The 19,862-nt window shown below is 37.0% G+C and overlaps 1 protein-coding gene across 1 annotated transcript in view; it reads right to left on the bottom strand.

Annotated features, from left to right (window-relative positions):
* Positions 1 to 14,245: 14,245 nt before the first annotated feature.
* The window catches only part of HHIP (hedgehog interacting protein), a 73,646-nt gene continuing 68,029 nt past the window's right edge, over positions 14,246 to 19,862 (bottom strand). Inside the window, exons 12-13 of the mRNA XM_086611971.1 lie at positions 15,881 to 16,029; positions 14,246 to 14,439 (exon numbers count right to left, since the gene is read on the bottom strand). Of these exons, the coding sequence (XP_086468097.1) occupies positions 14,246 to 14,439; positions 15,881 to 16,029 (343 nt within the window). The remainder of the gene's footprint in view (positions 14,440 to 15,880; positions 16,030 to 19,862) is intronic.

Genomic DNA, 19,862 nt, shown 5'->3' with positions numbered 1-19,862 from the left:
GTTAAAAGCCAGGGAGGTAAGTAATGATAGCAGTTGAAATGCAAGGTAGCAGTTGTTTTATAATAGTAGAAAATATAGGACAGTTGTTAAGGCAGAAAATGCAGGAGAATTTTATGTTTAATTGAAATCAGTGAAAAATTTTACGTAGGCAAAATCCAGTTTATTTACTTTAAGCATTATCATATTGTGATTTATGTAGGAGTGCTAATTACTACCCTGATTATGTTAATCTGAATGTTTGCAATCCAGCAAATATTCATTTGTGTAAAATCTTTTGTCTCTTATAGCTGTTGTGCAAAGTTTGTCAGCATTACCTATTTCTGAGGAGAAAACTGGGGAAAACGTGCTAATAATCCCATTGCAGATAATTGTTAGAAATCTCTTTCTGAGCAGATAGCTTTCAAAATAGGCAGAGGAAGGAATCTGATTTGCTTGAGTTTACTCTTTATAAAAGGGTTAACATTAATTGTTAATTAATCCCTGTTAATTTGAGTGATCATTTTCTGATCCGTGGAAGGTTTTACTTAAGTCAGAAGTGATTCTAAAGATGAGTCCTTGGTTGTGTCTATACTGCAGTTAACAGTGACTGCAGCACATAGCGTGAATTTCTGAATGAGGTGGCAGGAAGCACTTTAGGAGATTGGTCGCAGTTAAAAATAGTCATGCAGAGCTTCACAGGCTCACCTGAGATGTTTCTTTGCTTCCCTGGACTTCCTGATGCCACTACTAGGCTGCTGCTTATGCTCAAGCAGACTTAAAGCTATCTCACAGATCTCTGTACAACTCAGTGGTCACTAAAAACAGCAGCAAAGACATGTCTTCTCCTTAATTTCCTTCATGAGATAGAAAACACTTCTGCACTTTGTTAGCTGTTCCAAAGATGCATGAAAGGATTTATTCAATGTTGTGGGTTTTTAATGTCTCAGTGCTATAATCTGACAAATCTGTCATTTTGAGCTTTTCGTAGGGGTATTCGTTTGTCAGGGAGCTGAAGCTCGAAGCTCACAATGATAGCCACACGCTCCACTGAAGCCCTTGGCCGTCTGAACTTGCCTTCCTAAAGACTCTGTTAAACGTCATCAGATTTTAATCTCTCTGTGGGTTGGTATGCTGGCACCACTGAAATCACAGGCAGAGCTCCTATGGACATCAACAGATCTGGATTTACTCTGTGATCTTTTTTGGCAGGTGGATTTTGAAAAAACAAAAGAAATAACTTCTAGCTCTCAGATGGTGATTTTTATGTTGGGGCTGTTTTCTTAGCAGTTTGTCCGATGGCTTTTTGCTTTTTCTCTTTAGTCTTCTCTTCCTTGTAAATGTGTGCCTGTGATATGAACTGCAGCTTTTGTCATTTGTAGAATAGTAATTTAAAAATCCCTGATTATTCCCTATAAACAAAAACTTTGAATCTTGTCCCTAAATTCTTTTACAAAACTTTGGAGATTTCAGAGATGCTCTGCCACAGGGGGGGTAAGTGAAGGAGTGCTGAAGAGACATTTTCAGTGCTGCTTGTGAAAACAGACCAGTCAGAGAAGCAGAGCATAGAGGCAGAAAAGGAAGTTTGACTCACCTGGACGAAGGAAGAACTGAGGCACTGGAACATGCTTCCTGGAGTGTATAGAACTAAATTGTTAAGCAGAACTAATTTAGTGGGCCTTTCCACTTTCAAATAAACTTTTGGGGCCAGAAGATTCTGACTGTTCTTCTTACTTTTCTTTTGACCCATTGATTTTTGTCATTTCTGGCTGCATCGTAGCTTAGATTCAACCAGAAGGACTGCAGTCAAAGCAATTTCTTGGGAAGTAACCAGAAGAATTAGATCCACCTCTTTCTGAATTGTAGTAGTGTTCTTATCATTAAACTGGCACCACCACCCATGAAGTTAATTGAGCTGCTGACTATGACTAAGTTTTCAGGATTCTCCAAGGTCTCAAGCAAGCTTTGGCAGTTGTATGTCTTATCCTGGATTGATTTTAGAAGGAGATAAACATCTATCTCCATATTGTTCAGGTATTTCTGAGAATGTATGCCAGCCAGAAAAATTTCTAGCCAGATTAAAAAGTATGCAGTGAGTTCAAGTGCCAGGAAATTTAAGTGGTCCTGGAAATTGGGTAGACGGGATTGTTGTTTGGGACTCAGAGGGGTTTGCGTGCCTGGGACACACTTGGGTAGACATCAACAGTACAGAGTTTGAAACCTGCTATCTTCTTGGAAAAAAAAGTGGTCCAAAACAAAAGAAAATAATCCAGTCTGATCTGTGTATGTCAGGCATTAAAAGTAAGATATTAAGAGTGTTCCATCTGGGATAGTTTTGGGTGAATTCCATACCAGGTTGATCTGCAGTCTCAGCAGTCACTGCTACCTGAATATTATGTGATGTATTTTATTTCCAGGCTGATAAAAGAAGTGTAGAATTTGCAAGACAATAATAAGTTTAGAAAATATTAAAATAACAGTTTATCTGCATACTGAAAATCTGATAATTCCGTAGAAGTTCCATCATAAACAAAAAGCTGTAATTATAAATGCAAAGTAAATATGATTCTAGTAATTCACAGGGGAACTCTTAGACACAAATTCATCTTACTACTAAGGTGAATAAATAAGAAAACCCGGAAAATGTCAGACAGCTGTATTCTCTGGAATAATTTTAATAAGCAAACATGGTAATGAGTTTACTGGTTGCATCCTGTTGCCTACGTTCAAGTCTGTGCAACTCAGTCACTTCACCGTAACTTTTCTCTTGTAGAATCATCTTAAAAACTATCTAATCTGTTGTGTTCCTCTTCATTCCTTGTTTGCATTGATCTAGAACCAAATGGCTTTGAATAGGTGCATAAATGATGCATGAGGTATTACGCATGTGTGCATAGCTGCAGGTTTCTGTTACAGATATAATAAGCAACAGGTATATGTAGACTGTACAGTTCTACATCTTGGAAAGCTCAGGGTTAGGCTGACATAAGTGCCTTCTGATGGCTTGCTAGGTAAGATCTAGCACGAGGCTCTCAAGGGATGAATTTCTTTAAAAAAATAAGAGTAGGTTCGACCACATTTATTTGATATTACATTCATAGGTGTAAAATAGCAGTTTATAGTTTCACTTGTCCATTTCCCTTGCTCCGGATCTGCCTCCCTGATCAAGAAATTCTATAGCTATTAAAAGCTGCAGCTGTACTAACAGTCTTATGCTTTATAGGAGGCATTTCACAGCTATTACTTTAGAACAGGCGTTCCGTGCCAGTACAGATGTTGCGACCACCTTTTTCATAAGCACTTTATCTGCACCATGGGCATTGCATTTCTAATGTTTGCTCGAAACTGCTAAACACGCTCCATAGCTGTAATTTATTTGGGCTGGTGTAGTTTAAAGACCTGAAAGCTGTATCTGCACCTGTTCTATTCATCTGACCAGGAAAGCGCTAATTCCACTGCATGAGAGTTTGTAGAGTTTGGATCTCTTCTTTGTAAATCTTCTGAACCAACTGCAGCCCTTCGATTCACGTGTATGTTCCCCTTCCCTGAAGTGGAAATGGCTTGCATATAGATCACCAAATATCAGTTTTCTGGTATTGAAGGGAGAACATACCACTTGATCAAATGGAGGACTGGCATATAACTCCTATATTCCCCCCCTCAGTCAATCCATCTCTGACTAATCAAACGTACACAGTGGAAGGTGAAGCACGTAGAACTGTGTGTGTAATTGGAGCAAACTCTGCTGGTATGATGACACTGGTTTCATTGTGGAACGATATGACAAACACTTCTGAGTGTAATGTATTTAAAGTGACGTAAAATGAGTAAGAAGGAAAAGCAGCTACTTAACATAACTTGATTCACCTCCTGGCAACGCTGATATCAGTGAAATTGTACAAATATAAGATAAGCAACAGTTGAAGAAGGCTATGATATTGGCAATAGCCTAAGTCATAATGATAAACTTTAAATATTGAATGTTGAACTAGTATAAGAGCCATTCATTGAACTGTTTCAGTCCAAAATTTTGGAATTCAGATGAAGTTGAAGAGTAGTCCTAGCTTTGAAAGACAAAAAACTAAAAAAAAAAAACCTTGAAAAAAAACCGGAATCCACCCCAAACCAAGCAAACAAGAAAGCCACTGTTCGGTGAGGTTTTTCAAAACCAAAGCTATGTGCCACTTTGCCCAATTCTGTCAGAGATGTATGTCATCTGTAGACATGTCATCAAATATGACTCAAACCAACCCTTCCCCCAAAATAAATAAATGCAACCACATAGACCAAAATGATTCTTTGGCATTTTAAAGATTCTAACCTACTTACTTGTGGTGCATTTTTAATTTAGAGTTAAACCAAGGGCTGATCCCTTACTTAGTGTTTTTGTTAAAATAAAATAGAAAAAAAAGCACTTGTGCCATAATCAATCTTGTTAAAAACTTGTAAATATGTGATAAATCTAGTGCAGTAGAATGGAGAAGCAGTATCTCTATAAGAAAACAAATAAAGAATAAAAGACTTAAAGAACAGAGATGTACGTGGAAGTAGAGAGAAGGCAAGAAAAGGAGAGAAGCTTATTCGAAGTATATATTTTGAGAACAGTGATTAAATACTGAAGCAATGATATTATTAATAACTATATTACTAAAATGAAAAGCTCCACAATTGTGCATTGAGGCTTTGGATTCCTTTTGAAAGTTCAGATGACTTTGACAAACCACACAACCCTCGTTCAAGAGGCCAAGGATATCTCCTTTGATTCATCTAAAGGCAGAGCAGAATTTGGCCCCTCAGGTTTAGGATGCCATCAGAAGCTCTGGACAGAATTAGAGTCTTGCTGTACACAGCTGAGTGTATATAATTCTTTAAGTAATATTCGTGTCTGATGTGTTGTAAAAGAAATGAAAGGTAGCTGTTAATTCCAAGGCTTATAAACATGTCAGTGGGTTTTCATAATGTCTTAATAAATTACAAGAACAAACTCAATGACTCATGATGTCACCAGAACTACATGCTGCCCTGTGTTTGTTGTAATTATGTACTATACCTCACAGAATTCTTTCACTTTCTACATGAATATGTAGGTCCCACTAAAAAATCAAAACAGTCCTCATTGATTTCCTAATTTTCTTTTTGCTATCTTCCAGCTGTTTTTCCTGTTCTGAGCCCTTCTTCAAATGAAGAAAATTTTTAAGAAAAAGTATTTAAAAGAACTTTGCTGCAACTGCCATATTCTTTCACTGAAAAGCTGAAGTAAAACAGTTTTCAAATATCCTCAAATTTGGGTGAAGTTCAAATTTTCCTTGGATCCCAGTGCTCTGGCTGGCCACCAGCCCATATCACTAATGGTATAACTAGCTGAAAAATAGAAAAACTTTCATGAAAATTTCAAGATTATTTTGGCTTCGATCTGAAATGTAGAGATAGCATCAATATTGTAGTGTCAGTAATGCTTCATTCTTTTGTCTAAAAAATAAACACAGGACGGGCTAAATTAGATAAGTTAAATGCGTAAGACTAATTCAACAGCATTTAAAATCCACTAAGGTAAACTTAGTGTGTGAAGAAGCCCTTGGCTCTTCAGTGCTCTCTGTCCAAACTGTTTTTCACTCTCACAGATGTGAGCTGCAAGTGTAGTTTGCATTTAAGTGTCGTGATTAAATGTTCTTTTGTATCAAAAAATATAGTGAGTTGATATATTGAGTTGGCCCTACTCCCACATATATGCTTAGGTGTTGATTTCAATGGAACAGAACATGTTACTTAAGATGGGGAGAAATGGAAAGAATTCCACACTGCATCCATTTTTTATGGCCCTTTTTTAAATCACTGGAAATGGTACATCTGAATTTAACATACATTGATTTGATGACGTGCTTCTCTGAAGAGATTAAATAAACGAAACAAAGAAGTGACCCTCAGCGTTTCTCCCATCGTAATTCTCCAAGATATCTGTACTTGAAAAGCCTGTACATGAAATCCTCCTGCTCGAGCTGTATGTGCATTAACGTATTGCTTGCAATGAAACAGGCATCTTTGCAACATGGATGTCTTAATTTTCACTCTGATTTATCCAGAAGCAAACAGGCAACCCTATTCCAAACTTCCCATTCCAAAAATAATAGCAGTGTTCAGTCACATTTTATGAAAGCATCTTAGAATTTATATAAATAAAACTAGTGTACATTTCAAAGAATATATAAAATGCTGGCGTTTTGCTTTTACTGCAAAGATCAAAGAGCTGATTAAAATTAAAATTTCATGAATTTTAAATTATGCATTTAGTCATAACAAAAATATTAACCCCCCCCAAAAAATTTAAAGCAGCAGGTGTACCTTATATAGTAAGATAAAGTTTAATATATTTTATTAGCTTAAGGGACACAGAATAACTATCTATCCAGAACTTCAGGCATGCATTTACATAAATATATTAAATTAAGAGAAGCAATTATACACTTAAACATCCTTTTGTCTAAAAAAATCATTAAATCCACAGATTAACAATAAATCCAACTCTATGTATTTATCACTTCCAGATACAACTGTTCCATTTCTCAGATATTACACAAATACATTTGTTAGAATTTATATGCATTATACATATATTATATATTACATAATAGTGTGTATACATACATGGTGTTCAATAATATAATAATAATTTGTATTTTTTATAGCACTTTTCATTTGAAGAGCTCAAAGCGCTTTACAAGGATTGGTTTCACTGATTTTCAGATGGAAAATGGAGGCACAAAGATGCAACTGTTTCAGGTGATACAGAATTTGTGACAGACAGTAACTGAATTCTCTTGTTGTGAACCTCAGCCATGCTGTCTCCCTAAAAAGAAATACACATATAGCATAGCCTACGTAGGTTGACTTGCAAAGACTTGAAGTCTCAAACCAAGAAAGCACTTAACTGTATTAATAATGTTAAGCACATGACTTCTGTGAGACTCATATGCTTAAAATTACTTGTGTGCTCCAGTGCTCTGCTAGATTGGTGCCTGTATATGCTTAGTACTATAATACAGTTTATAGAAGATACTTAAACATAGTTTGGATGATATTTTCTAAGCTATTTTCCCACATTTCAAATGTACATACAGTACTTGACAGCTACTATAAAATAAAACTAATTGAACAGAGGGATATCACAACAGTAATGTTTCCAAGTGACAGAATTTTGTTATTTCCTTTTCTGCTTGGCTCCCATTACAATCTAATTGTTCTCAAAAGGGAATTGAACTTTTAATTCTGCAGTATTTGTTGTGGGGGACAGCTAATAGCATTTCTGGATAATTCACAGGGTAGGGTTACTGCTTCTGGTATTAATGGAGATCACTACAAGATACATCTGGTGACTTAATACCAGATGGTTTCTGGTCTCAGTATATCTTGACATGAAATAAGTTTATTCTGCACACCAGTTTTGACTCTGTCTAGAACAGTTTCCTTTTAGCGGCTCCTCCTAGGAACATTCAGAAAATGGGATTTGCCTTGAGACCAAACCACCCTTTTGGGTGCAAAATGCATCGTACATAAAAAACCCCTCCGAAACAGCCACCTCTCTCTGCCTTCTTTCCACCCAAGAATATTGTGAACACAGCCACTGCATATATTCACATGCTTTAGCTGGTGCCTTGTTTCTGAAATTTCCTGGGAATTTAAGTAATTTTTCATTGAAATATTTTTTTTTTTCACTTCTGTTTTCATTGCGAAATGAAAATAAATGGGAAAATCTCATAGACTGTGAAAGGAACTTAACTACATGATCATGGGACCCTACTGATCCCTTTTAAGAGACAGAAAATTTGGGTTTTTTTGGTAGAAATACAACTCATCGGCAATAACGAAGTTTGCTGTTTGTGCACACTCTTAGCAATGGTTTCTGACATTTTTGATTATGGATGTCGGTGTGGGTAAAGTAAGCAATAGGTAAAGAAGCACATTAAATGTATGTAACACAGAATATTATTTTTGCGTGAATTCCTATAGCATGAAACGATCACTAGAATGATATATTTTCAGTACTGAGAGCTCTGGTAAGCAGGTGTGTCACTTGGCTTTCAAATCAAACTGTACACTGTAATGTGAAGAAAAATTTCCTATGGAAGCCTATGGGAGTTTTCTCTGGGTTATGGGACAACATGATAATCCTTTGCTAATATATAGACCAAATTAGTAATTATTAATAACTCCTGAGTGAACTCAAGGGAAAAGGTTGATGCGTCTGTTGAACCGTTTGTACAGTGCTATAAAATAGTAACGTTTCTCTTTTCCAAGATAAGGCAGTAATGCTGCCTGATTAGCCAGTCTGCCCAGTGTAAATCTATACAGAATTGATTGCTGGGCTAAGTTTGTTTGGGTATTGTGCATTTCACAGCACGACAAATTCTGCGTGCAGAGTTGTAATGGAAATCAAAGGCAAGCAGCTATCCCTTTGCCTAGCACACCTCTCTGGAAAGCCTGCTCATGTCCCTCTCCATAATCGCTTATGCCTGTCATTTCAGTACCGAGGAGTCTCATCGCTTTCCGTCTTTCTAGTCTTATTTGTAAGGGTGACAATAACATTTTTTGAGTAGGATATAGTCTTGATCGAAATACTGCACCAGCCTTATTAAATACAGGAAGAAAGGTTCGAAAATGTGCCCAGTGCTGCCAGATTCAGCCTTTGTAATACTGGGCTCAGAAGAGTTGAGGGAACTTTTCTGTGGATGTTTGAGAGCATCAGCAGGGGCAACTTTGGGCTCTGTCTTATTGTGGCTATTTCATAAAATGAGACCACCGACTTGGCATTTTACTCACTTTCCTGCTTAGTGGCAGATGCTTATATATTTGAAATAAGTATATATGTATGTAAAAGAGAAAAAATGTGAGCTAATCGCTTAACATTTTAAAAGAAGTATCCAGAAGTCTGGCAGATTTAATAGATCCCTTGTGTAACTGTTGGCAATAGCTGTAAGGAAACCCAAGAGGATTGGATATGCTCCTTACATCTTTAAGTAGGATCTGTTCCGTACGGCTTTATGCAGGGCTGAATCTGCAGTCTTATTCCCAAAAACCGTGGTGTGTCTAATGTCTGCAGATGCAGACACAGAGAGGTCATGTGTGCACTGATGTCTGAAGTTAAGATCTTCTGCCAGCTGAGTGGATATCTTTTAAGGACTTAATCCTGTAACTAATGAAGTCAATAGGAGATTTTCAGTTGACATCAATGGACTTTGAGTCAGGCCCTCAAAGATTAAAGTAATCCTGTACTAAGCTTTCGGGTGGCTTCTGCTGTTTCACACCTATATCCTAGAAAATACACGTGTCTGATTTTGCTGAATTGCTCTGCCGTTGAAAAGAACGAACAACTTCAGCAAAACGGTCTTAACTTTTTTCAATGTTCCTGCAAAATTTTGCCCTGAAACTACTTAAGGAAATATATATTAGTTTTTGCAGCCAGAACCCAGATTATTTGGTACATATTTTCTGCCAATTTGGATTAGAATAAATTTAAAGGGTTGGTTGCTTTTTCGGTGAGATTCTCAGTTATTTTTTTTTAAAATGACAAAATTAAAATATTGGTCAGTTTTTAATATTGCAAAATGGGGAAAATTAGGTTTTATTTACTTCATGACTTCCTTCTGTTTTTTCTGATGCAAAGACCACTTTTTAAGTTAGAAGATTAAAATGGTATCATTCCTAATTAAACTGATACACAGTTAAACTAAAGGAGAGTGCATTAATGTCTTTTAAAGGATTGACATAATTAAGGAGAAATAAGCAAAGCAGGATGTCCTCAGAGTAGTTTTATCCATGTAGACTCCATCTTATAAATGCCCATTTCATGGATGCAAGTAGAATTACATGTACGAATATTGATTTTCACTTTAGTGAGGCTTTACACCTGTGAAAAATTACTTGTTCGTGTTTTCAGACTCTCCATTTTGCATATTTGTACATGAAAAGGTCCTCGTTTCTAACCCCAAATTAGAGAAAGTTTGTACTGAAAAGCAACATTTCATCATGCTAGGAATATTGTTCTGCTTTTTACTTGAGGCATCTGATTATTGGATGAAAATCGGTAACTTTCTGGTAAGGTTATAGTGACTGTATAGTGACCAAGTGCTTTCTCCCATCCTTCAGCTTCAGTCTGTCTGGGGCTGAACTTCACAGCCTGAAGCCGAGCTGCTTGAGGCTGGTACTCCTCAACTGTACATGTCCAGCTAAGATGCAGTATTAGAAGTCACGATAAAATAACAAAGTTCTGTGGATGATCCAAAGAATAAAACCTCGGCCTGCTGGGGAACCTCTCTGATGCACACATCTATGAGGCAGTTTCAAAAATAATAAGCATCACCTGCAGCAATCAGGGATTAGTGACGTTTGCTGTGGTTCTAGAAAGGAAAGAGCTGAAAAGCCAAAATGTGGAGAAGTGAATGAAAGAAGGCGATAAACAGAGGTGTCATGTTGGTGGTGCGGAATTTATACCTAACTTACACTTTGTTTGCATGAACTAGCATAACCTGTGAGGATTAAAGGTACAAAGGGTTTGCCTCTGTGTCCCTGACTGTTAATGGAGGAAATGTATTTTCTTGAGAGGGAGGGCTTGAGTTAATATTTCTTATTGGACGCATTAGAAAAATGAGTTTTCTGTTTTTCTGAAATAGAGTGAAACAATTTGGAGCTGATTTTACATAACATCTTTTTGTCTCCCTACTTATCTGTGGAGTAAAGACGTTTCTCCTTATATTGCAATAATATGCCTTCTTTCTGATCAGTGGCATTTAAAAAGCGAAAGATGAAGGTTTTCTGTCCCCAGACAATAAAACGAGGGTTGAAAACATCAGGAATAGAGTTATGTTTCTTGCAACAGGTATGTTTGTTCTCTTTAGACAGTAGAAAGCCTCAAAGAATGCTTGAAATACACAATGTGTTGGGAACAGAGAGGCAGTATCTCCGAATAAAGGAAGAAATGAATGGAATAAAAGATTAGGAGAGAGAGAGACAGAGACAGAGACAACTTGAACACATACATAAAATCCCTTCTGGAGGCCCTTATCTAATTGCCTCATTTATCTAGTTTCATTTATAAGCTCAGTTTTATTCTGGGACACTCTCGGAGGTTGTGTGAGAATGGCTGCAGAATGACCTAACTGGCAATGGGCTTTCTACAGACCTTTTTTTTTTTTTTTTCTTTTTTTTTTGTATGCCAATTCTCAGGGCAATTACTGCAGTTGCCCTTTTTATATTAGCATCTTGGGTGGCTAGGCCTGGGGTTTACTCAATCTTTTTAATAGTATAATTTCTTTTGATAAATAAGCAGCTAGGATTTTTTGTGTCTTTTTTTGGAGAATACTTCTTTTCCACTGGGACTTCCTATGTACCCGTGTGGGCTTAATGCAGATGCTTGCTTTCACATGATATAAAAGATGATTTAAAAATGAAGGAAAACGCTTGTCACAAACTATCTCCCCTCTCCCTCTAATCTTCACTTAGATTACTTCTTAGTTTTGATGCTTTGATGGGATGACTCAAACAGATTTTTTTTTTTTTTAATAAATAAACTGAAGTATTTTGCTTAAATTTTGAAAGCGATTTTCTGGGTGCAGCACAGCCGATGTGATGCTTTTGCTATTGATTTGAATGAGGCCTGGATTTAATTCTTAGCTTTAACTGGAATTTTATTTTCTGATTTCACTAGTAAACTAAATTGTCTTTATTATTACGATCAAAACTCTAGGATCATTTTTGTTCCTTCTGTACATGACTATGGCAGATATATTAGTGGGAGTCCTCAATTTAGGTACCATCTGTGGTATTTTTCAAGTCTCCGGGAACTAAGTGGTGAGAAAAGAACTATTGCATCTCCCCAGCTGGTTGTTGAAAATAACACGTCACAGTGGAGTTAAAGTTGGGTTTATTTTAAAATATATTTCGTTAAAGAGAATGTTAAAGATGTTATCAGTCAGATATTTAAATGTTGCTGAAATACTTCAGTGACTTTCTTACTTTGCCGATTATGAGGAGTGTAATAAAACTGTGCTATTTGACAGATTTAGACAGCTGGCTCATTCATGAGAAGTTCACATTTTTGTCACCCACGTTGAATAAGGAAAGATTAGATGCTAAGGTCAATTTACAAAAATGGTTGTCAGGACATTTTTTAATTGTAAAACTTTTTGTGATGGAATTCAGGGAAAAGACTAAAGGCAGAAAGCAGTGGAGACAAAGAGCTGCTATTAACCTACAGATGCTACCGCAGGGTTCATTTTAAGATTGGTCACACTGCTTAGCCAATGAAGTGTTCGTGTGACTATAAGGGACCACCCTTTTCTGGGGTGAGAGGGCAATTTGGTCTTCATGCTCATTTAATCCCGAGACGTCTTTCAATGGACTGTCAGTTGAATCTACATTGTGCAAAATTATGCATGCACTTTTTAATGCAGACCTTTGTTCGCTGAGCACTTAACCAAGATTCCTCAACCAATTTCCATTTGGCGTGAGGTCACTCGAAACCCAGGCAAACATATATGGAAGGCAAATGTAATTTTCTATTTCTCCGAGCTGGAATGCGTAAGACAGAGAAATGCAAGTGTCGTTCATGCTGTACTTTCAGATTTAATACTTAATAAATGAAGACTGACAACGTTCTATAAAGGAAAATTCGTTGCATGTCACTGCCCTGGTGAGGTAATTTTGCTGCTGGAGAATAATATGGCTGAAGCCTTTTAGATCTTACAGCCTGAAGTGTTGTAAACCGTTGATGCATGAGCAGCTGCTTATAAGAATGGTAGGATGTGCACACTGTGGCTACTCTGCTTTCTTTTCATAGGCAACATTTTATAAAAGCCAGATAGTGCAAAGGGTATCTGATAGTAAGTAGGGAGCAAAGAAACTGCCAATAACGCCCTAGAGCTGGAGACAAGAGGGCACCGGTTCTGAACTGAAGATACTTCTAATTAGCCTATGGATACTTTAGAAAACCTGACTATAGCATGTACACCATATTTATTGATACATTTACAAAGACTCAGTTTTACCTTAGCTCTTCAAGGAACATTTACATTTAGAACCACATTTGGCAAGAATGGTTCTACGTTTTCTACAAGTGGCATCTCACACAGCCAACACGTGCTCATGTGAGCTCTCGTCCAGGGACATTCCGTTCAGTTGGCGGCAGTCTACTTGTGTATAATCTGGCCCGTCCTGTTACAGTGAAAATCACTTTATGAACACTTTTAACATATGCTGGAATTTTATTATGATTGGTTGGCAGTTGTTTTTTTCATCCGTCGTAAACGAATACAATTTGACACAAGGATACATTTCTAGATTAGATCCACAACACATTAAAGAGTGTGTTTGCTCTCTCTTTCCCCGTCTTTCCAATTAAGCTGGTGAAAAATGTAACTTTAGTATTTACAGGACATGGTAAAGCTGTCTCATCTAGGTGATGTCTATATTATAAAAATAAAATAAAATAAAATAATATAAATATGTAACATGAACCCAGTGCCCATCGTTAAATAAAATATATGATAAAAAGCAGACCTTCTAGGATGACTGGTTTTGAAATATGTGAATATAATTTAATTATTAAACACTTGAAACAATCTTGATATTAAGCTGCGATAACCAGATTTTTGCATCTATGCTAGATAAAGAAATGCGTAACATTCTGCAGAAGAGTTACATTGATGAGGGTGAAGGTTACAGTCTTACAATGAATTGCCTAGATAGGAATGCATTAAGGAGTTCTGAAATATTGTCTTGTGGTGTAGTTCAGTTCACCTTAGAAACTGTTACAACTGGATTTTATTAAGTCCAGCAGTTTACACAGCGATGTTTGAAAACTGCTCTCTTATTGCTATAATCAGATAGGTACAGACTTGAGATTTCTGGGATGTCAAAGAATCCGGTAAGACATCGTGAAAGTCCTTTGACGAAAATGTGGTTTGCAGTGGAATTACTTTGTAAACTATTTCTCATGAAGAAATAAATATAAAAAAAAAATCCACTGGCTGTAAAACCATATTTGTGGTAGTGCGTGCGTGTGTGTGTGTGCACGTATTGGATATCGGTACATCTGTGGAGACGTACAGAAATATTTACGCACGTACGAAGAACTTATCTGCACATTTGTGGATATTGTACTTAAATTAGCAAAGTAAATCAAATCACCGGTATTTGTTGCAGGATAACAGTCTCTTAAAAATGACAGGATTCAAAACAAATGCCCGTTGAAAGTGTAGTTTCCAAATAGTCCCAGAAACTATACAATATAGCTGGTGAGATCCAGCAAATAGGATGTCATGTCTAGGATCTGATCAAGAATACCTGCCCTTGTCACTCTTCGGATGTTTCTATCCACTTGTTCGCACTGGGGGCCGAGATAGCCTTTTTTACACAAGCATTTGTTAGGCCTTACACAGACACCTCCATGTCGACAGGCCGGGTCACATTTTGCTGTGGGCGAAAAAACAGGGATTTTCTAATTTGTTTAGAACATCGCAAACCGAAAAGATACAGTACGCGTTCATTAAGCGGTTTTCTAAACTTGTAATGATAAAGCACATAAATTAAAACCAAAATAGAAAGGATGAAATATTAGAAGTTTTGAAACCATATTTTTTACAGTTTTAGAATATTAGGGGGAGGAAGTAATTTGAGAGGGCGTCACCCAGGACAGACTGTGAAACTCAAATAGCAGATTTTTGAAAATGTCCAATTCCCATATTCATGCTTGATTTTGGAGTGCATAGAAGACTCATCTCTAAAGACTTTAGGCTCCAAATGTCTTATCATTTAATTCCAAATGAAGTCACTCCTGCTCATCACTAAAAGCCTGAAGGTTGCTGAAATTTAGACTCAAGTCTATAAGAACCTCATAGCTGACTCTGCTTCAGCAGGGCCCTCCTGAGTGCCCTTCCAACCTGAGTTATCCCTGGTCCATCGTGTGATCCTTGCTTTGTCTTACTCTGATTCTTTTCCTCTTTTGAGTTCTGCTGCCATTACATTAACCGTACCTCTTTGTACAGGCACCTATATGCACCTATAGGCAAATATGCTCAGTCAGAAGACTGAGCTGATGCCCTAATAACACCTCCTGGTACCCAGGCTTCCTCTGGAAGATCTGGGTAGGTGAGAGTTATACAGCTCAGAAGTGACCACAGCCTCTGAAAGACAGTGATAGCACAGCCGTGGCACTCCAGGTTCATTCATCTCACCCCTTTGGTGGCATGCCCAACATCTAGTGTGATCACAGTTACTTTTTCAAGTGACTTTTAAAAGACACACTACGGCAACAAGATGGGACTTAATAAAAGCACTGCGATTAATAATGGATTACAATAACATTCTGATTATTCGCTGCTTTGTGATACGTTGTACATGGAATTCTCTTTAACAAACTGGAGCCGTTTTATTTTGTAGGATAAAAAGTAACAATGTGTCAAAACAAAAGTATTTGCATTAAATTAGCAAAGTGCAAAATATGCAATAGTGACCTGCAGGTCTGATTTATCACCTTTCCTGACAAGGTACTCCTGTTTTACACTGACAATGATAATATTGCAGATGGAAGCTGAATGTCCAATAATGGAATGTGTATTGATTGCATTTCCTTTCATTTTACAATCTTGCTGAAAAAATAAGAATACTATTGTCTGTCATAATTACGTTATTAATTGCATTCTGTAATGGTTCACATTGCATTAGATGTTTTAATGGTTGCACTCACCTAAAGACTGTTCTCCTATGACTTGAGATCAGTGTTCCTTTAATCTATCTTAGAACTGATGGTCAACAAAAATTGAATATATTGAAAATTTCTCTCAGCAAATAATTAAAAGCGAATTATGACATGTCACTGCTTTTTTCACTTGTTGCTATAAATCTATATACAAACCAGTTCTGCAGAACTCTCCTTCCCAGCCTTGATTACAGCAGCATTTTCCTGTGGGAGTGCAGTGCCCGTTCCGACAATGCCTTGAGCATTCAGATGTCAGTATCTGTGCAGACTGAGCTGTTCTTTTGCATTCTTCAGGGACTAAAGGCCTGAATAAAAATATACGAACCAAGCAGATAATTAAAAGTCAGAGTCAAGGAGAAAAACTTTGGGTTTTTATTAAAGGCCTGATTCTCTTTTGTGGTAATATCAGTGGGAGAAATCTGTGTTCTAAGGGGATTGCTTTTTTTTTTTCCTCAAAACCACCAGTAAACATAGAGATGATATGTTACATTTCAGAAAAATATAGTGTGATTTGCTATTCTTTCATACACCTGCCTTCAGAGATCTTCTACAAGATTAAATAATAGTCCTTGAGAATTCTAGAAGCTTGGGCCTGGCAAAACCAGCTTGCTGAAGAGCTTATCAGGCAGCATTTATCTCTGGATAATATCATTATTGGATGTGCTAAATTCTACTGATTTCTTTTCTTGAGAAAGCAAAAATAGTCATATAATTCAGTCCAGAATCTGATGGTGTCTTTTTGTTTTTCTAGCTGATTTACATTTCCCATTGTATGCTGGGAAGAGCAATCTGAACAGCATGTTTTATGTCACACATTATGACATGCATAATAATTTTGTGACAATATCACCTCTGTCTATGAATTCAGTTTGACATTGCAGATTTTTTTATTTCTGTATTTTCTTTAAATCTTCTTTGGATTATGCATTCCAGATGTTTATTTAAGCATCTGAACATCAGAAAAGACTCTTTCACTATGAGGGTGACCAAGCACTGGCACAGGTTGCCCAGAGAGGTTGTGGAGTCTCTATCCTTGGAAGAATTGAGAAGCCATCTGGACGCGGTCCTGGGCACCTGGCTGTAGGTGGCCCTGCTTGTGCAGAGCGGTTGGACCAGATACCTTCCAGAGGTCTCTTCCAGCCTCAGCCATTCTGTGAATGATTCTGTGAAATGTGTGCATGAAGGAAATTCTAGTTCAGCTGACTTAAAATATTTTTGATACGTTTTTTTTGTTGGGCTTCTTGGCGTCCAGTTTTACATAATGTAGTTTTTTCTGTCAGTCTCCTCAAAATGTTTTGCATGTCCAGTAGCTTTTTTTATTTACAAAAGCACATTATCTTCCTTAACAAAGAAGGAACTGTAGTGTTCCTTCTGTAAAGTATGTAAAACACTGAAGTATTTTAACTTCGACAGGCCTTAACTGTTGATATGACTTCCAATGCTTTTTTAGTTGTTTATTGTTTTGGTTTTTTTTTTTTTTTAATTTAGCTATGTGTCATCGTGCTGACCACTTATTTTATTTGCTGTCTGAGTTCAGCAGCTAGAGACTGATAGGATCATGACAAGGCTCTAGGTTCCCAGTACAGGTACCATGTTTTGTCTCTGCTGTGGGTTTGATTGCACAGCAATAAGTTGAGAAAAGAATGTCAGGATCTCGCAAGAGATCTAAACAAGTAATTGAGTGGGAGCATAATGGCAAATTAAGTTAGTTAGTGACAAATGCAAAATTATTGATTCTCAGGGAAATAATTTGAACTACTACCATACATTCCTGAACTTGAAATTTGCAGGACAAAGGTTCTAATAGTTTTGTGGAGAGCTCAGAGAAACCTTGGCTAAGTGTCCAGCTAGAATCCAAATGAACCAAGCCAAAACTTAGTCAGGGGAGGTTCAGGTTGGATGTTAGAAAGAATTTCTTCCCTGAAAGGGTTGTCAGCCACTGGAATAGGCTGCCCAGGGAGGTGGTTGAGTCCCCATCCCTGGATGTGTTTAAGAAAAGGGTGGATGAACTGCTTAGGGATATGGTTTAATGGGGGATTAGAGACGGTTGGACTGGATGATCTCTAAGGTCTTTTCCAACCTAGGAATTCTATGAAATTCTGTGAAAAATGGTCTGAGATAGAAGAGAATAGAAGATAACATTGTTCATTATAGTGACATCATTATTAAAACTCCAAGTATATGCAAATAGCTGGAATAGCAGCTTGTGCACTGATTACCCTGTCAAATATTAAAATCCTAGATTCATACTCTTGTGTGGAGAAAAGGGAAGTTTTTGAAGTCTGAGTAAGAAGGAGTATGATTGAGGAGCGGAAAAACAGTGGCAGGAGAACAGAAGAGGAAAATTGGGCATTCTTGTTTATCTCCCAATTCAACATCAGAAGAAATATCGAGGGTAAAAATTAAGCTAAAGAAAATAAAGTTAACTAGTTGAGCTCATGGCTTCTAAGATATCGGTGAAACCCATGTTCTAGCAGGATTTTAAAAAGATATTTCTATGCATAATGAGGCCATTCAAAGTAATATTAGATAGGGTAAAAATAATTTTTAAGAAAAATAAGCACTCATACTTAATGTCATAGAAGTCCCTCACTAGGTGACTGGGCTTACATTTCCCCCTCTATTTTGGCATGCACCTTGTTAATGGTACATTACAGGGTTTCTTGCATTTTTCTTTGAAACAGAGTAATAGAGTACAGGCTCACTGGTTCATTTCAACATAGCACTTTCTCAGCTCAGTCTTAATTGCTACCATGATTATTTAAACATCTATACAGAAGAACTGTTTCCCCAAAGATGTTAAGGACAGAACAAATGTGTAGATGCATCCTTGGTGTTGCACCAAGTTCTGATTTCAAAAGCACTTCTGAGAATCACACTTAAGGCCCTGCATTATTTAAGGGCTTTGAAACATGTTTTGACACATTATGTGCGGCATATTTGAAACCCTTTCAGGTTTTATGTTTACATTTTTCCACAGCTGTCTCTTAAATATAATGCATTATTTTTTTGACCTGTAAGGAACTCCGGTTCTGTAGTAATGAGTGCATTACATATGATCTGATTAAGAAAGTTCCTACACTTAAAAATGCTATGTAAGATTCACAGGCAATGCGTTTTTGGAGACAGTTATACAAAATATATGATTTTCAGTGGAGACTTGTTCAGATTTAAAGTAAAAAGATCTGTGTTCTAATTCCTACCTTTGAGGGGAAAAAAATAATCTAAATTTGAGTTGATTTCTTTATAGCCAACTGCATAGGAGACAACGTTCTTTCTTCATCTGTCTCCATTAAAGCCCATTTCTTTCAAGTTGCTTTAAATGGGAGTCTCCTCTTTTTCTTGCTCAAACACAAGTACAGTACTGTGTTTAGCAGGAAGCATAACCTCAGGCTCCTGGAGCATCTCTTGGAAAAGAGCTCTGGTGGCATATCTTCAGCAAAGAATGGCCTCATAAGTCACAGAGATAATTTATTTGTGAAGATAAGGATTGCTTTTATTAATAGATGTAAAGTGTTTATCTATGATAGTCCTGGAATATACGGTTCTTTTTTTATTTTGTATTTAATTAGGGAGGCAGAACTCATACTTGTTTGTATCCAGCAAAGGATGGCTGGTCACTTTTACAGTTTAAAGTTTTCTAGTGCTCTTGATACTTGTGAATATAACCTTGCCTTTCATTCTATCATCAATCAATAACATCAGTCTCGGATAATATTTATTAATGGTGGGGTGGAGCAGAAACAAAGATGGAAAAAATTCTGGTTGGCAGAATGCCTTAGGAGAAGAGGAACAGAAATGCAGCTGTAGCAGAATCCTTCTTGTCTGTGAGAAGAATTACTGGTTTTCCTTAGTTGTACTATGGGAAAAAACACACTTCTTTCTCAGGATTTGAATGCCGTTACGGTACCGATACATATGAGGAGAAAGTCTCTGCCTCACAGTACTTAACACTTTGCATTCTTAAGGCTTTAAAGGGGTGGAAATTTTCAGGCTCAATATAAGTTGAACTGAATCTTACAAAGATAACAAAAGTCTTGAAACTGACTGTTGGGACTTGATCTTTCCAGCACTTAGACAAGCCTATGATTTTGTTTATATAACTAGGGCTTCGCTGTGTCTCTTGAGGTGGAAAATG

This window comes from Tauraco erythrolophus, chromosome 5 (genome assembly GCF_009769465.1).
Source record: "Tauraco erythrolophus isolate bTauEry1 chromosome 5, bTauEry1.pri, whole genome shotgun sequence".
In the NCBI taxonomy this organism is placed as follows: domain Eukaryota; kingdom Metazoa; phylum Chordata; class Aves; order Musophagiformes; family Musophagidae; genus Tauraco; species Tauraco erythrolophus.
Note: the sequence above shows the minus strand (reverse complement) of the source record. Positions and strands in the feature narration are given on the sequence as shown.